At 35.7% G+C, this 19,751-nt stretch overlaps 1 protein-coding gene across 1 annotated transcript in view; it reads right to left on the reverse strand.

The window, feature by feature from the left end:
- CNTNAP5 (contactin associated protein family member 5) overlaps nt 1-19,751 on the reverse strand; it is an 819,371-nt gene that overhangs the window by 396,981 nt on the left and 402,639 nt on the right. Inside the window, exon 7 of the mRNA XM_064586403.1 lies at nt 9,437-9,580. Within this exon, the coding sequence (XP_064442473.1) occupies nt 9,437-9,580 (144 nt within the window). The remainder of the gene's footprint in view (nt 1-9,436; nt 9,581-19,751) is intronic.

Raw genomic sequence — 19,751 nt, forward strand, 5'->3', positions numbered from 1 at the left:
TCTGACCATTTTTTGAGTTGATTATTTGTTTTTTGGGTGTTGAGTTTGAGAAGTTCTTTATAGATCTTGGATACCAGCCTTTTATCTGTAGTGTCATTTGCAAATATCTTCTCCCATTCTGTGGGTTGCCTCCTTGTTTTGTTGACTGTCTCCTTTGCTGTGCAGAAGCTTTTTATCTTGATGAAATCCCAAAAGTTCATTTTTGCTTTTGTTTCATTATCTTTTGGAGATGTGTCTTGAAAGAAGTTGCTGTGGCCGATGTCAAAGAGGTTATTGCCTATGTTCTTCTCTAAGATTTTGATGGATTCCTATCTCACATTGAGGTCTTTCATTCATTTTGAGTTTATCTTTGTGTGTGGTGATAGAGAATGGTGGAGTTTCATTCTTCTGCATGTGGCTGTCCAATTTTCCCAGCACCATTTATTGAAGAGACTGTCTTTTTTGTTTGTTTGCTTTGTTTTCCATTGCATATTTTTTCCTGCTTTGTCAAAGATTATTTGACCACAGAGTTGAGGGTCCATATATGGACTCTCTATTCTGTTCTATTGGTCTATGTGTCTGTTTTTGTGCCAGTACCATGCTTTCTTGGTGATCACTGCTTGAAATCAGGCAACGTGATGCCCCCAGCTTTGTTTTTCTTTTTCAACATTTCCTTGGAGATTCAGGGTCTTTTCTGATTTCATACAACTTTTAGGATTGTTTGTTCCAACACTTTGAAAAATGTCATTGGAATTTTGATTGGGATGGCATTGAAGGTATAGGTTGCTCTGGGTAGCATAGACATTTTAACAATGTTTGTTCTTCTGAGCCATGAGCATGGAATGTTTTTCCATCTTTTTGTGTCTTCTTCAATTTCTTTCATGAGTGTTCTGTAGTCCCTAGAGTATAAATCCTTTACCTCTTTGGTTAGGTTTATTCCGAGGTATCTTACGGTTTTTGGTGCTATTGTAAATGGAATCATTTCTCTAATTTCTCTTTCTACAGTTGCATTGTTCGTGTATAAGAAAGCAACTGATTTCTGTGCATTGATTCTGTATCCTACCACATTACTGAATTGCTGTATGAGTTCTAGTAATTTGGGGGTGGAGTTTTTTGGGTTTTCCACATAAAGTATCATGTCATCTGCAAAAAGAGAGAGTTTGACTTCTTCTTTTCCAATTTGAATACATTTTATTTCTTTTTGTTGTCTGATTGCTGTTGCTAGGGCTTCTAGTACTATGTTGAATAATTGTGGTGAGAGTGGGCATCCTTGACGTGTTCCTGATCTTAAGGGAAAAACTCTCAGCTTTTCCCCATTGAGGATGATATTTGCTGTGGGTTTTTCATAGATGGATTTTATGAACTTGAGGAATGTTCCCTCTATTCCTATACTCAAGAGTTTTAATCAGGAAATGATGCTGTATTTTGTCAAATACTTTTTCTGCATCAATTGAGAGGACCATATGGTTCTTCTCTCTCCTCTTATTAATGTGTTTTATCACATTGATTGATTTGCAAATGTTGAACCGCCCTTGCATCCCGGGGATAAATCCCACTTGGTCGTGGTAGATGATCCTTTTAATGTATTGTTGGATCCTATTAGCTAGGATTTTGGTGAGGATTTTGGAATCCATATTCATCAGGGATATCAGTCTATTCCAAATTTTAGAAAATTACTTTTTCATTATGTTTGCAATCTCCACATTATTTTTGGCAGTAAAACTTCAAGCCACTCAAAATTTAAGCATAGTAGAATCTTTATTTTTTAAAGATTTTTTAAAAATTTATTAGAAAGAGAGAGTGGGGGGTGGGGGAGGAGCAGAGAGAAATAGACAAGGGGACTCTGTGTTGAGCATGGAACCCAATGAGGGACTTGATCCCAGGACCCTGAGATCATGACCTGAGCCAAAATCAAGAGTCAGACACGTAACCAACTGAGCCACCCAGGAGCCCCTAAGCACAGTACAATCCTAAAGCACTCTAGTGGACTGAGTTAATGTTTAAATTATGTTTACATACAAAAAGATTAAAAATTTTTACTAAAAATTTTAAAGATGGTGCACCTGGGAGGTTGAGTTGGTTAAGCATCTGTCTTGGGCTCAGGTCATAATCTCAGGGTCCTGGAATCGAGCCCCATGTCGGGCTCTCTGCACAGCAAGGTGGCTGCTTCTCCCTCTCCCTCTGCCCCCCCACCTGCCCGTGCTCTCTCTCAAATAAATAAATAAAATATTTTAAAAATGTTTAACGATATAAAAATTTTAAGAAAAATATTTTAAGAAAATATTTTTTTATTTTAAGAAAAATATTAACCATAAGAAGCAAGATATAAAATTGCTGATAAAATATGATCTATGTTATATAAAATATACATTTAAAATATGAAAACAAAATACATATAGATGAGAACATTGTTTCCCTCTCCAGTTGGTTTTGTGTTTTACTTTGTATATTCCAAATACATATAAATGCATAATTTTAGCATTTTAAAGTAATTTTGTTTAATAGTTTCAAATAATGATTTTACTAGGTGAGCTATGAAATCAGCTATCTTAGAAAAACGAGTCATAACATTGATTTAAGGTAGAATGATTCTCAGAGAGGATGACCATTCCACTGTTAGTTTATTATTTTTAACTTTACATTACATTATTCCTCATACAACCTTGAAACTAATTTTAATGTGCCCACCAAAAGAAAGGAAGCAACTTCTCTGGATGTTAATAATTTAGAAAAAAAAAAAATTTCCAGGTTATGAGGAGCATACAATAGAGAAGCAGGTGATAAGATTGTCAGACTGGTCCAATGACAGTGGAAGACAGTAGGAATGTGGAGAGAGAAGACATGATATGTTAGTTGCTTTTTCGAGTGATTCTTTCCATCAAGGGAAAGTATCATTTATCACAGAGCATTCTCACAGAGATGAAACATGATCCTGGGGACAAACTGAAGAGATTATAGGCTTCACTGGACACTAGGGACTTTTCTCTGAGCAATTTTCATGAACTTCTGGGTAACAGGAAGGTAGGACAAAGGTTGCTGTCACTGTGTGTGTATGCACACATGTGTGTGTGCATATATAATGTGAGTGTGCGTGTGATCTTATGTGCACACTTATATTTATCTCTGAGTGTATTTTCTTGGCTTCAGAACTACAAGAAATAAACAACTACACTGCAGTGAGTGTTGTGGCAACAGATGCAAACAGGAGACAATAAACCTCACAGAAGCCTGCTATTTTGCCTATCTGTATGCCTGTTACACTCAAGTCCACTGGGCAACATCTTTTTTACATTCTTTATTTCAATGAAGCCCATCATTTGATAAAATCTGGACTGGAGATGGCCATTCAATTTCCTCAAAAGAATTAGGTAAACAAGTTTGTAATGTATTTACTCAAAACCCACTTCATGGTTCATACGGTTTGGAAATAAACTAAACTTCAGATTCAGGAAGGAGAACCTAAGCTGTCACCAATCTACATTTTTATTTGTTGGAATCATAGAATACAAACCTATGCATTTAGGAATATAACTGGTCTATCAGCCATTATGTTACCGCAAGTGCTGGTTTGAGAAGACCGAGAGGCTTCCCTATCGGCTGAGTGGAAACACGTTTTGGGATTGCATTAAGCAATTTCAGCCATGAGGCTGGGAGTATCATTCTGTGTGCTTAGTATTGGATATCATACATTCAATTCCTTAATTTCAATTATTTGGAGACAAAGGCACAGAAGTGAACTGACATGGTCAATTAGCTCCAAAGCCAAATCTATATCCATAGTCCTGCTATTAGCCATTTGCTTTTTTTCCCTCTTCTATTGAAGACAAAGTAAAGGAACAAGACCTTTTCTACTATGCTCTTCCTTTAAATGAAAAAAAAAAATCATTTTAGAACCTATAGTGAAGTAAGTTAGACCTCAGCCAATAACCAAACAATCACATTATTCTCCTTGCCTCTAGAAGAGGGGATGTAACACTCAGAAAACAGAGCTGGAAAAGAAGCAGCATTTCTTGTGAAGTGGAAGGTATGAATTAATCATTTTCAGGAAACTAGCAGGGCAATATATTTCTTATATTATGTATATAATAATCCACATTACAGGTACTGTACACACACTTCAATGGGCCATTTACTTTCTGATTGTTTATTATATGGCGCTGTATTAGCATAGGATGAAAGATTTGAGGAAGAATAGAGAGGTATTTTTATGTCTACTTTAAGCTGTTAGTTTTACTGCATTTCAGGATGTGGAGGATCGTCTTGTAGTCAAATCAAGCCATAAAGACCAAATTGAATTATCCCCATGGAATAGCTGTTAAATCTCCAGGGAGTGGGCAGGTCCCACAGAAGGGAATGACAAATTGCAATGTGGATGCTCCCTGAGTGCCGCCTGCTAGAGAGGTTTGTGCTGGATGAGGTCAACATGGGTGCTTCCCTGAGGCTTGAATCACATTTTGTAATTTATGGGTATTATCATAACACTTTCTACCTGATTTGTTGATTCCTCAACTCTCCTGATAAACTCTGAGCTTTCCAAGACTCAATAACTGTGAGAGTCTGTGAACACTGGCAAAGGACAAAAGCACCATCCCTTTCAAAAACCCTGACTTAGCACAGCAGTGACTTAGTAACTTGGAGCAAAGCTGATATTATGTCTTTGGGGAAACACTTTAAGCCTCAGTAGGGGAATAAAAGAGTTTGTACTTGTAATTAACAGTACAAACTCTCCCTTCCCTCACAGAATTCCTAAAGGAAAACAAAACTAGGTATAGAAAGGAGTGTGTGTGTGGGTGTGTCTCTGTGTGTGTGTGTCTCTGTGTGTGTGTGTCTGTGTGTCTGTGTGTCTGTGTGCCTGTGTAGTGATATGAATTCTCACTTAAGCAAGGTAATGGAAGCAATTTGGAATAAAAATAATGTTTCTTTTTTTTTTCTTTAAGTTTTGAAGTTTAAAACTAAAGGTTGTCTACCTGCAAAGTGAAACAGTTTTCTTGTTTTTTTCCCCCCAAGTACATTAGTGCTAAATGGATTCCTTGTGCTTCATATTAATAATACCGACAGCCAATTAAACTCTGAGGAATGAAGTATGCTAGCAAAGTTTCAGGCAACTTGGTAAGTGCTAAAGTAGTATAAAAACAACAAAACGTTTATTAAAGTTTTGGTTAATCATTGTCTCAGAAAAAAAGAGATGATGAAAGCTTCCAGTATTCAGAAATTCATTTTTTTCTCTATGTTCTCCTTTTCTTGCTCTGTGTAACCAGCACATTCTTAAATATATATCATCATTAAAGACATTTCTAACACATACTATGTATGGGTATTTCCTTTTTTGAATACAGCCGTGAGGATTTTAGTTATTTACATATAAGGCTCAGGCTCACATATTTTTGAACCTGTTTATAAACAATGGAAGTGAACAATGTCATGAGCTCCTTGTGTTTCAACACACTCTACCAACTCCTTGCACAATGGCAAACAGTGTCTTGTCTTTCAGATGTGTTGATGTTCATGTTATTACTCTAAACGAAACTCCCAGTAGCATGGGATCTTACAACCAACAAGCAGACTGAAATCAATGACACTGGTATATTATGAAATATTTGTTAGCAATATTGGAGATGGGATGGGCATGAGTATATTTTACATGGCTCAAGTCTCCTGAAGGAGACTCAAGAAAAATATCACCAACAATCTAGGGCTTAGGTCAATTGGGAAATGGACAACCTAAGTACCAGTGGGTAAGATAATTGTCAGGATCCCTGAGCATGAGCCAAGGATGGGTAAGTAATGTCACTGGATCTCCTAGAACCAGAGCCAGAGGATTAAAGCCTTCTTAGCACCATCCTTACTCTTCAAAACTACAGGAGTCAGAAATTTGGCACTAACCTTTTAAAATAATTGCAACTTTTAACCCACATATGATTCCCCTCAAGCAAGCAAGTATATCTCACACCCTGGAATCCAATGGCCATTTTAGAAAATGCTTTACCTATATAAAATTCAAATGCCCAAATGAAATAAAATATTCATTATCAGGTATACTTATCAAGGGGAAAATAAATATCAAGGTCATTTAAGTCCCATAGGTTTTCCAGAGAATTTCCTGGCAAGATTACAAAAATAATCAGATTTTGCCTGTCAAGTGATGCAATGGCCTCCTCTTGTCATGGCTTTTGGAACAATGTCAGTTTAAAGGACTTCCACTTCTGGGAAGATGGAGTAGTGTAATTTTCTCTATTACTCCCACTAAGTACAACTAAAAACTGCTGGACACTATGTATAAAATAAACCTAAGAAGACTCTGAATGGTGGAGAGAAGAACACATGTTTAAGGATCTTGAGAACCAATGAACAATAGTGAAGAATTTCCCAGATTTTCTTTTTGTCTCATACATCTTAGACTTGTTGCTGAAGAAGTCAGCAACCTGGAGAGACCAACTGGTGCAGATAAAAAGTAAATCCCAATTAGAAGCCTGATCTCTATATTCAAAGGCCCAGGAAAGGGACAGCATAGTAAGACAGAATATCTTTAGACAATAACTGCTCTATACCAGCCAAACACCATACAAAAAATCCTGACCCTATTTCCATTCATCCATGCTATAACAAGCTGTCAAAACCCCTGATCAAGATTGGGTCAGAGAAGACTGAGTAGGGAACAGGGACTTTAAGCCTTGTCAGAGAGTAGCAAGCCTCTCCCTGTAGTATCAGTTGAAACCACATGTCTGGCAGAGCTTGGACTATGTACCCCCACTCAGCAGTTATGAGCCACCCCATCCACTTCCTGCACGAATGGTACTGAAGACGTTTTAGTGCCAAATCATGACTTTCATCACAGTTTAGTAATAACAAGGACATCCCCCCATAAATACACACTATGATGACAATGGAGGTCATGTGGAGAACAGTGATGAGGTTTTCATACACATGCCAGCCAGTTAGAGATATCACTGAATAGTGTTTGGGGAACTAGAGCTCTTATTCCTCCCCACCTTACACTTAGGTGTCAATGGGGTCTGAGCGGAAAACCTGGACACTACCCCCACCTAGGAGAAATTAGGTAAAATCCCCTCTCTCCTATTGGAATAGTGTCAGAGGAAGACAGCTAATACAGAATAGCTAATCAACAGCTAATATGATTGATCATAGCATAATCCCTAAACTGACCAGGTTAAAATAAAAATCCTCTTGTCATACCAAGAAACAGGAAGACCTCAAATTAAATGAAAAAAGACAATCAATAGATGCCAACCCTGAGATGACAAAAAAAAATAATGTTAGAATTATTTGAAAAATATGAAAAATAGTTTTAAGCAGCCATTATAATAAAAATCCTTCAAGCAATGATCGCATATTTGAGACAAGAAAATAGAAAGTGTTAGCAAGGAAACATAAAAGGTAAAGAAGAACCAAATGAAAGTTTAGAACTTAAAAATACAGTAAGAGTCATAAAAATAATTAAGAGATATGCACAATAACAGAATGAAGATAATAAGAAAAGAATTAGTGAACTTGAGAATCTAACAATAGAAATTACTCAACTTGAACAAAAGACAAAAGAAACCAAGAAGAAAATAAGAAGAGAGGATCAGGGACTTGTGGGCTTATAATGAAATTTCTAGCATTCATTGTTGTAGAATTCAGAAAAGAGAAAAAAGAGAGGACTAAAAATTACTCAAATGGCAGAATACTTCCTAAGTTTGTTGAAAGACAGCAGCCCACATACTCAAGAAACTGAATGAAATACAAACAAGATAAACCTAAAGAAATCACACAACACATAATGGTCAAACTTTTGAAAACAAAAGACAAAAGAAAGATCTTGAAAGCATTGAAAGAGAAATGACAGCTTATATATGGGGCAAAATATCTTAGTAATAGCGGATTCGTCACCAGAAATCATTGAAGCCATAAGAAAGTGGCCTAATATTTTTCAAGGACTGAAAATAAATAAATAAATAAATAAAACCAGAGTCTTCTAGACAGAGAACATACCCTTCAAGAATGGAATGGCTACCAAGACATTATAGATTGAAAGACAACTAAGAATTTGTCACCAACACACACCTTGAGAAATGGCAAAGGAAGTTGTTTAAAACAGAAATAAGAGGATAAAAGAAGGAATCTGGAAAGCTCAGGAGGGAAGAAAGAATAACAGTAAGCAAAAATAGTAAGTAAAATAGATTTTCTTCCCTTGAGTTTTCTAAATTATGTTTGACAGTTGAAGCAAAATGACACTGATAAAGATTCTAAATGTAGAGAAAGGAAATAATAAAATAATTATATAATAAGCAGGCATAGATAAAGGAAAATATTTTAAAAAGAGATTGACAAAGTGGATTTAAAAATGACTGTACTATTTATTGTGTACAAAAAACTCACTACAAATATGGGCAAGTTAAATGTATAAAATGAAAAAATGGTATGTTCATATAAACATTCATTGAAAAAAACAGGAGTGTTGGGCGCCTGGGTGGCTCAGTTGGTTAAGCGACTGCCTTCGGCTCAGGTCATGATCCTGGAGTCCCTGGATCGAGTCCCGCATCGGGCTCCCTGCTCGGCAGGGAGTCTGTTTCTCCCCCTGACCCTCCTCCCTCTCATGCTCTCTGTCTCTCATTCTCTCTGTCTCAAATAAATAAATAAAATCGTTAAAAAAAAAAAAACAGGAGTGTTTATATTAATATCAGATAAAGTAGATTTCAGAGCAAAGTTAATTATCATAGAGAAGAACATTACATCATGATAAAAAGGTCAATCCACCACAAAGACAACAATGTTGTGTATGTATTAAACAACAGAGATATAAAATATATGAAGCAAAACAGATAAAACTGGAAGGAGAAATGAACAAATCCACAATTATAGTTGGAAATATCAACACCACTATTCAGTAATTACTATGTACAAGGCACTCCTCTAGTTACTGGGTATGCAGTGATGAAAATGAAAAAGACAGTTCTGGCCCTCAGTCTATTGGGGAAGATAAATGTTAATGAATTAGAAAAGTATATAACTTGCCAGCATGATAAATGCTACAAAAGAAATCTCAAAAACACATGAAGTTTAACCTCTTTTGTTCAAAATTCCATATTTTAATACAAATAATGAGACAAATACACAGTTCCCAAGCTATAGAATTTAATAGAATCTGTGGCTCCACTGTTGCATTTCCCAGAGATAATAAAGAGATTGGTGTTAACCAGGGTAAGCTGCAAACACTCCCCACAGTTAGCACACAGCTGATAGCCAGGAAAATGGAATTCTCTAGGTGCTTCTAATGTATTGTTACTCCTGATAACGCAATTCACACTGACTCAGTTCCTGCCTTTTCTCTTCTCTCCAGTTTCACCTGGGAGACTGATAGGACCTCAAAAAGTATAATATAAACACATTGTAAAGAGGGAAAAAGACTTACTCCAATGTATTAGAAACCACCATGCTGAGAAAGATGTTAACTTACCACAGTGTAGATCTGATGCTTTCGTCTTTTAGCCAGGTCAATTATGTTTACTCCATTATAATAAAGGTTTTCAATACATCCATGGAAGTTTTTCTTTAAAAAGGTCCCAGGTTTGCCTGGTACTGGAATTCCTCCAAAACTAAGCTTTATGAAGAGAAGAAAAAAAAGAATCAACTCTTAGTTATAAGCCCCGAAGGAGTAGGAAAGAAAAGTAAGCAAGTGAATTTTAGTAGTTTCAATTGTATGTGCGAGCCAAGTGGCTCAAATAATTATAGATGCCACTTGATTGCACATTTAAAAGGATACTGATTAGCCCACATAAAAATAACTATAATTGCTCGCTTTTTAAGGGCTTATTTTACAAAACTATTTCACTTCCTTTCTGAACCTTTTTAATACTAAATAAAACAATAATTTATAGAAGGAGGGAAAAATTTTTTAAAAATCATCAACTTTATATTTATCTCTTGTGCAAACATCTGAGAGATTATGGCCAAATGAAAGCAAGGGACAAACAGAATATACCTCTATTCACCTACAAAGATACCTAGTTTAAAAGTCTGCATTGTACCAAAAAAGCTTGTGTACATGATTATTTCCAAATTATTTTCTATAAAGACAAAAGATAGGAAATAATCCAAATATCCCATACAATTTCTTTAAAGGAAATAATCAAGAATTAATATGTGGAGATTTACTTAGTTGTCAGTAACGGTGCTTATTAAACATGTGTGATAAAATGGCAAATGAGCATAATGCTGATTGAGAAATCAAGTTATGATGTCAACAACAAAAAATTGTTCATACAGCATAGACTTGGAGGAAATGCACTGAACTGTTAATCACGATTGTTTTTGGGAAGAGCACGAGATACTCGTTTTGTATTTTTTTTACTGCCGTTCTTTCTAGTAAAATATTACAAATTGCTTTAATAATGTAATACTGGGGCGCCTGGGTGGCTCAGTCATTAAGCATCTGCCTTTGGCTCAGGTCATGATCCCAGGGTCCTGCGATCAAGCCCCGCATTGGGCGCCCTGCTCTATAGGAAGTCTGCTTCTCCTTCTCCCACTCCCCCTGCTTGTGTCCCCTCTCTCGTTGTCTCTCTCTGTCAAATAAATAAATAAAATCTTAAAAAATAATAATAATGTAATATGATTTAAAGAACAAACATAGTTTGTTGTGAATATTCTTCCCATTATACAAGAGAAACAGGATAGTTTCTATAATCATGTTTATCACAACAGGATTCAACGTGTAAGCCATATTTTCTTCACTGCTTTGAAATGTTACCTTCAGCAAGAATTTAAACCATACTGATGCTTGGGTGTGTTTCAGGAAGATGTGTTCTCCCAACCAGAATGCCTTTGTTTTATACGAATATCTCTTCATATACCCAGGGCTATTTCTAGACATCTATTTTTTCCTCAAAACTTCCACACTATTTTAGAAAAATTGTAGTATGTGATAAGGATTATTTACCCTGCTGTCTACTTTTACTTGTTATTGCTTTATTCTGTAGGAAAATTATTTTATATTTTTGCATATTTTATCTTAAAGTTGAATTTCAGAATTATTTTATCTCAAATAACCTGTTGGAATTTTGATTGAGAATTTGTTATTTCCATTGACATATTTACTTGGAGAAGAATGGATATTTTTGAAGTATTTCATCTTTCTATATAAGAACACAATGTCTTAGTCTATTTTCAAATATTTTTGGTGAGATCCATCACCTAAGGTTATCATTTTTTACCCTAGTTCATATATTCATCATTAAATTAATTTCTGCGAATTTCATGTTTTTAAATTTTGCTACTGTATGGAATCTAAAAAAAAAAAAAGAAAGAAAGAAACAAATGAACTCATAGATATAGAGAAGAGATTGATGGCTCCCAGAGGTAGGGGGTAAGGGTAGAAGAAAGGGGTAAAAAGGAACTCAAAAGGTACAAACTTCCAGTTATGAAATAAATAAGTTGTAAGATGTAATGTAAAGCATGGTGACTATAGTTAATAATACTGTATTATATGTTTGAAAGTTGCTAAGAGAGTAGCTCTTAAAAGTTCTCATCACACAAAAAATAAATCTGTAACTATGTGGGATGATGGATGTTAACAAGACTTATTGTGGTGATCATTTCACAATATATACACATATTGAGTCACTATGCTATACACCTGAAACTAATATATGTCAAATACATCTCAAAAAATTCCATTATAAATGAATTGTTTTCATTAATTAAACATTGTGTCATATAAATTACATGACTATCCTATTGTTTTCTCTATCCAGATAATTTTATATTAAATAATATGTTTTAGCTAATATCATTGAACTTTTAAAGGAAATAATCATAAGTCATATTTAAAACACTTTACCCTCTTCCAAGACAATGCTTATATATTTTTTCTTGTTCCACTCTCTTTGTAAAAACTTTCTAAAATCTGTCCAAAAGTTTTAAAATATTTATTTTACAGAGAGCAAGAGAGAGAGAGAGAGCAAGGTAGGGAGGGGCAGAGGGAGAAGAAGAGAGAAACTTGAGCAGACTCCTTGCTCAGTGCAGAGCCCTATGCAGGGCTCCATCCCATGACCCTGAGATCAGGGCCCTGAGATCACAACCTGAGCCAAAGCCAAAAGTCAGATACCCAACAGACTGAGCCACCCAGGTGCCCCTGTCCAAAACTTTTTAAACAATATTAAATCGTTTGTATGTATGGTATCATACAGAACTTTGCAAAAAAAAAAATAGTATTTTTTTTTAGATTTAATTAATTTATTTATTTGAGAGACAGAGAAAGAGGGAAAGAGAGAGAGCACAAGCCCAGGAGAAAGGCAGAGGGAGACGAAGCAGGTTCCCTGTTTGAGCAAGGAGCCCGATGCGTGGCTCGATACCAGAACCCAGGGATCATGACCTGAGCCGAAGGCAGATGCTTAACCAACTGAGCCACCCAGGCATCCCAAAATAGTATTCTTTATATATTTCCTGAGTACATATAATACTGATTCTGACTCTATATCACATTAAAGAGATATCCTTCTACTCCTATTTAACACATAAATTATTTATTTATTTTTTTTATTTATTTGAACTGAGAAATGAATGCTGTTTTATCCATTGCTTTTTAAGATATCCCTATAAAATAAGAATACAGGGTATTTTGTTTAAACTCCTGATGGGTTGAATTATATTAACAGATCATAAATTAATAGATTCTCTTTGATTGAACCACATATGTGCTCCATTTGCTCTGAAATGCATGTGCTCGCATTTTAAGTAGAAAATGAATTTGAGCTCTAATTTTCTTCTTTTGTCAAGTATTTAGATCAAGTTCAGATTTATCTGAGAACAACTCTTGGAGTTTTATCTTTGATTCTATTTAAGGATGACTCATAAAGCTTGGGGAATACTCTGGGGAACTTAAAAAACACCAATGAATTTATTTAGTTCAGAAATATTTTGTAAAATTCTTTGATAACTTATATAAAATCTTCCTTGATCTGTTGCAATATTCAAATATTTTCAATATGATTCAGTTATGTTAAAAAAAAGATACTTTTGGGTGCCTGGGTGGCTCAGATGGTTAAGCGTCTGCCTTCGGCTCAGGTCATGATCTCAGGGTCCTGGGATCGAGTCCCACATCGGGCTCCCTGCTCCTTGGGAGCCTGCTTCTCCCTCTGCCTCTCTCTCTCTCTCTCTGTCTTTCATGAATAAATCAATAAAATCTTAAAAAAAGATACTTTTCTGTTTTCTAAATTGTTGCCATAAATTAGTAAAAACTAGATTGAATATTTGTTATTTTTACTTTTTTTTTTTTGTAAATAAAATTTGTTGGAGAGGTTTAGGTTCACAGCAAAATTGAGAGGAGGGTACAGAGGTTTCCCATACACCTCTGTCCCCACACAGGCATAGATTGTTTCATTATCAACATCATTCAGCAGAATGGTGCATTTGTTTCAACTGATGAACCTGCATTGACACATTATAATCACCCAAAGTCCATAGTTTACATTACAGTTCACCCTTGGTGTTGTGCATTCTTTGGGTTTGGACAAATGTATAATGCCATATACAGTATCATACAAAATAGTTTTACTGCACTAAAAATAACCTCTGAGCTCTGCCAATTCACCCCTCCCCCGTGCCCCCCAACTGTAAGCCCTGGCAATCATTGATCTTTTTCCTGTCTCCATAGTTTTTCCCCTTTCCAGAATGTCATACTGTTGGAATCATATAGTATGTAGCCTTTTCAGATTGGCCTATTTCACTTAGTAATATGTATTTAAAGTTTTCCCATGCCTTTTCATGGCTTGATGGTTCATTGCTCTTTAATGTTGAATATATTCCATCTGGCTATACCACAGTTTATTTATCCATTCACCTACTAAAGGCCATGATGGTTGCTTCCAAGTTTTGGCAACCATGAATAAAGCTGTTGCAAACATCCATGTGCAGGTTTTTGTGTGGACATAAGTTCTTAATCATTTTTATAATTTTAAATATATAATGACACTTTTTAAAATGTTGGCCACCTTTCTCAATTTGTAAAAATGTTTTTAACGCTCTACTTCACTCACTTGGGATTTAGGAAAATAGTAATCACAGGGAAATACTTGAAAAAGAGATAAAGACAAAAAAACTCTTTTCAATAGCAAAAATTAGTGTTTGAAAGATTTGAGGTAGGTTGATTTCTTTCTTTCTTTCTTCCTTTTTTTTTTTTTTAGAAGTCAAGTAGTATAGATAATACTATCTACTGCAAAATCGTGATTTTCTGTCACACTAAGGACAAAAACGAAAAAGCTGTTTCTAGCCTGGGTGGAGGACATTTGGAGAAATTTGGTGGAGACAAGATATAGTTAGACAGTAGTGTAGGCCCTGTTCTTTGATTCTCTACAAAACTGAAACCTGCTGAGGTTGGGTGGGAGGGGGGTGTTCATATTGATCACAAGACAGATTTTGGAAAACATAGTTATTCCCCCCTTATTCCCCAAACAGTTTATTACAGATTTCTCAAATTCAGCAGGGTCCGAGAGTAAAACTTCGCCAGAAGGGAGACAGACTATCAATGGTTGAGGTAAATGACAATACAGAAAGGTCTGAGGGTTCTTCACAATAACCTGGTCACTCTAGTATAGTGGGAGGTAGACTGTTGAGGATCCCCTAGCCTATGAGAGCAGGATGCAGGATATGGATGGACTGAGGTTAGTAGCTGGATCTAGAGGCCTGAGAGAGTCCAAGTGACCAGACCTCAAAGCATGAACCCATAACAAGTACCATGGACAGCAGCCATAGAAGCCAATATTTTATCCCCAAGTCTCCCCTAGTTCAGGATAATACACAAGCCCTCCAGCCAGTGTTCTGCCCAGGGAAAAGGAAAGAATAAGGGGGAAAGAGGAAACACTGATACAACGCAATATTTACACAGTGCACTAAGTTTTAAACAAGCATTAACTAGTTATCATTCATTATCAAGGTTAGATTTTTCTGCCATCAGGGGAAGCAGGGGCTGATGTGCGTATCAAATTCAGTTGGGGAAAAGAAACAAAATTATGTTTCTGCACATTTGAATGTGTGTGTAAATTTTTGATGTATTTTATATTTTCAAATTTTTCAAGTAGCTAAGAATTCAGGGTTATAACTATACTCTTGAATTATAGTTTGTTATCAGATAAATTAGAATGGAAAAATTTGCTTCATATATTGATTTCTTTCTTACACATATAATATTGATTTTTTTCAGAATAAAAATTAAAATATTATTCTAAACTATGTTTCTGTCCATCAAGCAATTCACACTAAATTCACTCTTCTGCATGACCTGGGATGACCAAATTATTTTAACCATCATTTACATATTGAATATTGATTCATTCTCAAGCTATTCTGCTTAGTTCAGCTGGCATCTGATTGACTGTCTCCCAAGTTTACAACACTGGCTTTTCTCCTTTAATGTTATTAGTTCATTCATCTAGCAGTGTAACTGGAAAACCAATGATCACTTCCTTGAGTTTGGCTCCTGGTCTCCACATCCGGAAATTGCCACACAAGCAGCTCATCTAAGGGTAGTGTTAACCAATATCTAACTAGTAGGAATGGACAGTTTTGTTTTGTATTTTGGGGGTTTTTGTATTTGATTGATATTTTTCTTGATATATGCATCTGCCTAGTGTGGATGTTTTTAGAGACAACACTGATTATTATTTTATGATGACCTTTTTATCTTCTGATTTTAATTTTTACTTCCAGTGGTATTATTTTTTTCCAATTCTGCTTTTTCTATAAATTTAGTTGGTGTATCTTTGTCCCCAATTCCAAATTTTTATAAAAAATTATTTTTTTATTATTTCTGCAAAACTGTGTTTCTTGTAAACAATGTGTGTCTGGTGTTTGTTTATTAGAGCAATGAGGCTACTTGCCACCTGAGGAAATTTAGGTAATTTTTAAGTTTACTGGGCAATGCTTACTGTGTTTTAATGCTGACTTGGAAGACAGTCACTATGATGATCTAGCTTCTCAAACTATGACTTTGGATTACTTTCTGTGAAACACAGATTGTTGTCTTTTATACTTCAACCCCAACTTGTCCTGCATTTTGTTTACTTAAACTATTATTATTATTATTAATCAGTCTACCCACTTTTTTCCACTTTGAAATTCCTTTTTAAGGTATTACATTATGTGCCAATTGTTATAAAATTGCATAAATTTATAAATTATGTCAGTATTCATCTTCTCCCTTTCCACAGGCAAGTGCTTAAAGGCAATGCTTCAGAAACTTCTCTTACTGGATTCAAACCCATATCTGCTTTGCACTTTCTGTGGGCCTTGGGAAAAATACCTAACTTCTATGGGCTTCACGATCCTCATATGCAAAATGAGGATAATAATAATACTTCTGTTACATAAACAGCTGAGCTTGACTGGGTAATGTGAGAATTAAAAACTGTCTTACACCTGAAGAATTGAGAATGGGTCCTGGCACACAGTGCTCGCTGTTAGTAAGGTTGTTTGCGCTGTAGCAACTTCTCAGTTAAGAAGTTCCTCCAAAATGACATTTTGGTCATTATATTCCAGAACTTCTGAAAAAAAAATATATGGAGAGGGTGCCTGGGTGGCTCAGTTGGTTAAGCGACTGCCTTCGGCTCAGGTCATGATCCTGGAGTCCCGGGATCGAGTCCGGCATCGGGCTCCCTGCTCGGCAGGGAGTCTGCTTCTCCCTCTGACCCTCCTCCCTCTCATGCTCTCTGTATCTCATTCTCTCTGTCTCAAATAAATAAATAAAATCTTTAAAAAAAAAAACATATGGAGAGTAATTCTTCTAATATTTTTTTCAGTCTGAAGGTTGTGATATTATATATTGATATTTTATTCAATGGCAATTCAATTGAGTGCCTTTTCTTTGTTTTGAATTAATAAACAGACAGACAAACTTTCCCCTAAGAATCTAGAAGCCTCGCTCTGGTTTTCAGATGTTCAGAACACTGGAAATTAATATGCTGTGTGCTCCTTTAAAAAGACCACTGGTTGGTTCTAGCTTCCCACTTATATTGAGTGGAAAATAAAGAGAAAGGGAGACCATGCTAGAACTTTATGGTTATTGTCTATATTCAATTTTCTTTTCAAATTTAGGAAGACTAGTAATTATACAGTTGAGTGTAATATTCTGTATCACTTGTTCTGCAAGTAGTGGGAATATCTTCTCAGGTTCTGTTCTGCATTTCTTTTATTCAGTCATTATTATACAAAGTATTATTTTTGGTTTGTTTGGTTTGTTTGTTTGATTTCCTGAATTTCTATCCTATTTTTTTTCCAGTTACTTCAATTGTCTGTGTTGTACAAACTATTCTTTTTATTGCCTCACATATCATTATTGTGTTTACAATTGCCCATGTATTTCTTTCAAACTTTAATGAGTCTTGTTGAATTAATCTTTGCTCTCAAGACAAACCTGGCTGTCTTCCATGAATCTCTTCATTTGCTAATTTCATTCTCTAGGATTCTGATGATATGATCCTGCCCATCCATTCAGACTCCAGCATATTTCACATTGGGGCAGATATTGATGATATTGAACAGAGATTATATTTCAGGGTGCGTCATCTGTATGTCGCCCAAGGACCTTCAAGATATGGATCACAGAGCTGGAAATCCAGCTTCTGTTAACTCATTTTCTCATATGACACTACATAGTTGTTACAGTGTAAGGGAGCCAGATGCCCTAAGCCAGTTCTTTCCAAATAGCCTTTATTTTTATTTATTTTTTTTTTTTCTAAATAGCCTTTAGCAAACTCACTTCTTGGGGCACCTGGGTGGCTCAATCGGTTAAGTGGCTGACTTCAGCTCAGGTCATGATCCCAGGGTCCTGGGATCGAGCTCCATGTTGGGCTCCCTGCTAAGTGGGAATTCTGGTTCTCCCTCTCCCGCTGCCTGCTGCTCTGCCTACTTGTGCTCTCTCTCTATCTCTTTGTCAAATAAATAAATAAAATCTTTAAAAAAAACACCTCACTTCTTTTATTTTTTAAGTCTTTGTTCAATTGATACCATCTCAATGATGTCTACCCTGATCAACATATCCAAAATTGCAACCTGTTTCCCTTCATCTTTTTAAAAATTATTTTATTTTATTTTACTTATTTTTTGATAGAGAGAGAGAGGGAGTACATACACATGCCAGGGTTGGGACACAGAGGGAAAGGGAGAGACAGAACCTCAAGGAGGCTCCATGCTCAGCATGGAGCCCAATGCAGGGCTCAATATCACAACCCCGAGATTATGACTTGAGCTTAAATCAAGAGGCAGATGCTTAGCCAACTGAGACACCCAGGTGCCCCTCCCTTCATCTCTGAACTTCCAATCCATGACCTAGATATATTTTTTATTCTTCTTTCTTTTGCATGTGAAATTTACTTACTTGTTATATTTACTGCTTATGGTTTGTCTCTCCTACTAAAATGCAAGCACCATGAGGGTAGACTTCCTTGTTCTTTTCTTTGACATATTCCAATTTTCCAGTGATTATGATTAAAATTATGCCTGATATATAATAGATGCTGAATAAATATTTGTTGAATGTTTTGAAATATCTCCCTAAAAATGTTTCTCAAGGACACAGACAATATCTTATTCACTTTTTAATATTTAATGCAAGAGGTATGATTCAAACACAATAAATCCAACAAATACTTGTTGAATTGCTTAAAAAAAGAACAATAGCAATTTACTTCTAAAGTTGCTTTTGCCTTATTGTACTTTTGGTCAATTCAGCTGCTTTCTTTGCTTACTTTTCTTGTTTGTTTGGTCTTGGCAAATTGCATAGTGTGCCTTTCATTGATCTTAGTAGTCAACAAAACCAGGTGTTAGATTGTAAAGTTTCACTCACAGTCTCAGTGTCTTAGGCAACATTGTCCATCTGGTAAATTAATGGGTTTGTTGGTGTCACAGGTGGGCTCCAACTAGATGACTCCCAGAAGAAAGCCTGCTTTGATATTAAATGTATGAGGTCCCAGAATCTGACACTCTCTCTTCCTTTGATCTCATTCTTCTTCTTTGTCTGGCATTTGCTTCTATCTTTTTCAATCTTTGATGTTACTTCCATGGCAATGAGTTCATTCTTTCTTATTGGCTTTTTCCCTGGCCCTGTTTAAATTTGGGAGTCTTCCTGTCTGGAAGATTCCTTTTTCTGTCAGACTTGGATTTCTGATACTTTTGAAGTTTCTCGTTTGTGAATATTTGTCTCACTTTTGCTCTGATAGTCCACTTTGTAGTACAGGGTGTATGAAAATAGATTCAAACAGCTGTCTTCTTTTTCCATCTTCAAAATTCACACTGGCTTTGTGTTTGTTGAGCCATATGTAGAGTTTGTGGCCTTTATGGAAGAGGAGTCCATCACTGACCTTTGGAATGTTCTCAAAGGTTGATGAGTTTCTGCCATTTCAAATGAAATCAGGAATCCCAATTTTCCTGTGAAATCTCTTGATTTTTAAATATTAGCTCAAATTCAAATAGTTAAAAATAAAATAAAATTAAAAAAAGCCAAGTGAGATAATAGCAGTCCAAATCTTCCCCAGGGTCACCATTTTATGGCTTCTGCTCTACTATTTGACTTGATCAATGACTCAGTTTGTAACTTTTTTGGAATGTCTGATCTCTTTAATTTTAAAAAGCATATGGTGCATATGATGTCTTATTTTTGTGCCTACTTTAGGGTCACATATTGAGAGGAGGTAATTGGTTACATGTTAACCAAAAAGTACCTCTTCTTCATTGCTTCTATAACCTATTCTTTCACAAATTCCCAGTGTCCCCATATTTCTGGA

The sequence above is a fragment of the Mirounga angustirostris genome, unplaced genomic scaffold, assembly GCF_029215605.1.
Source record: "Mirounga angustirostris isolate CCGP_5_RB_7025 unplaced genomic scaffold, mMirAng1.0.hap1 SCAF_3, whole genome shotgun sequence".
Classification (NCBI taxonomy): domain Eukaryota; kingdom Metazoa; phylum Chordata; class Mammalia; order Carnivora; family Phocidae; genus Mirounga; species Mirounga angustirostris.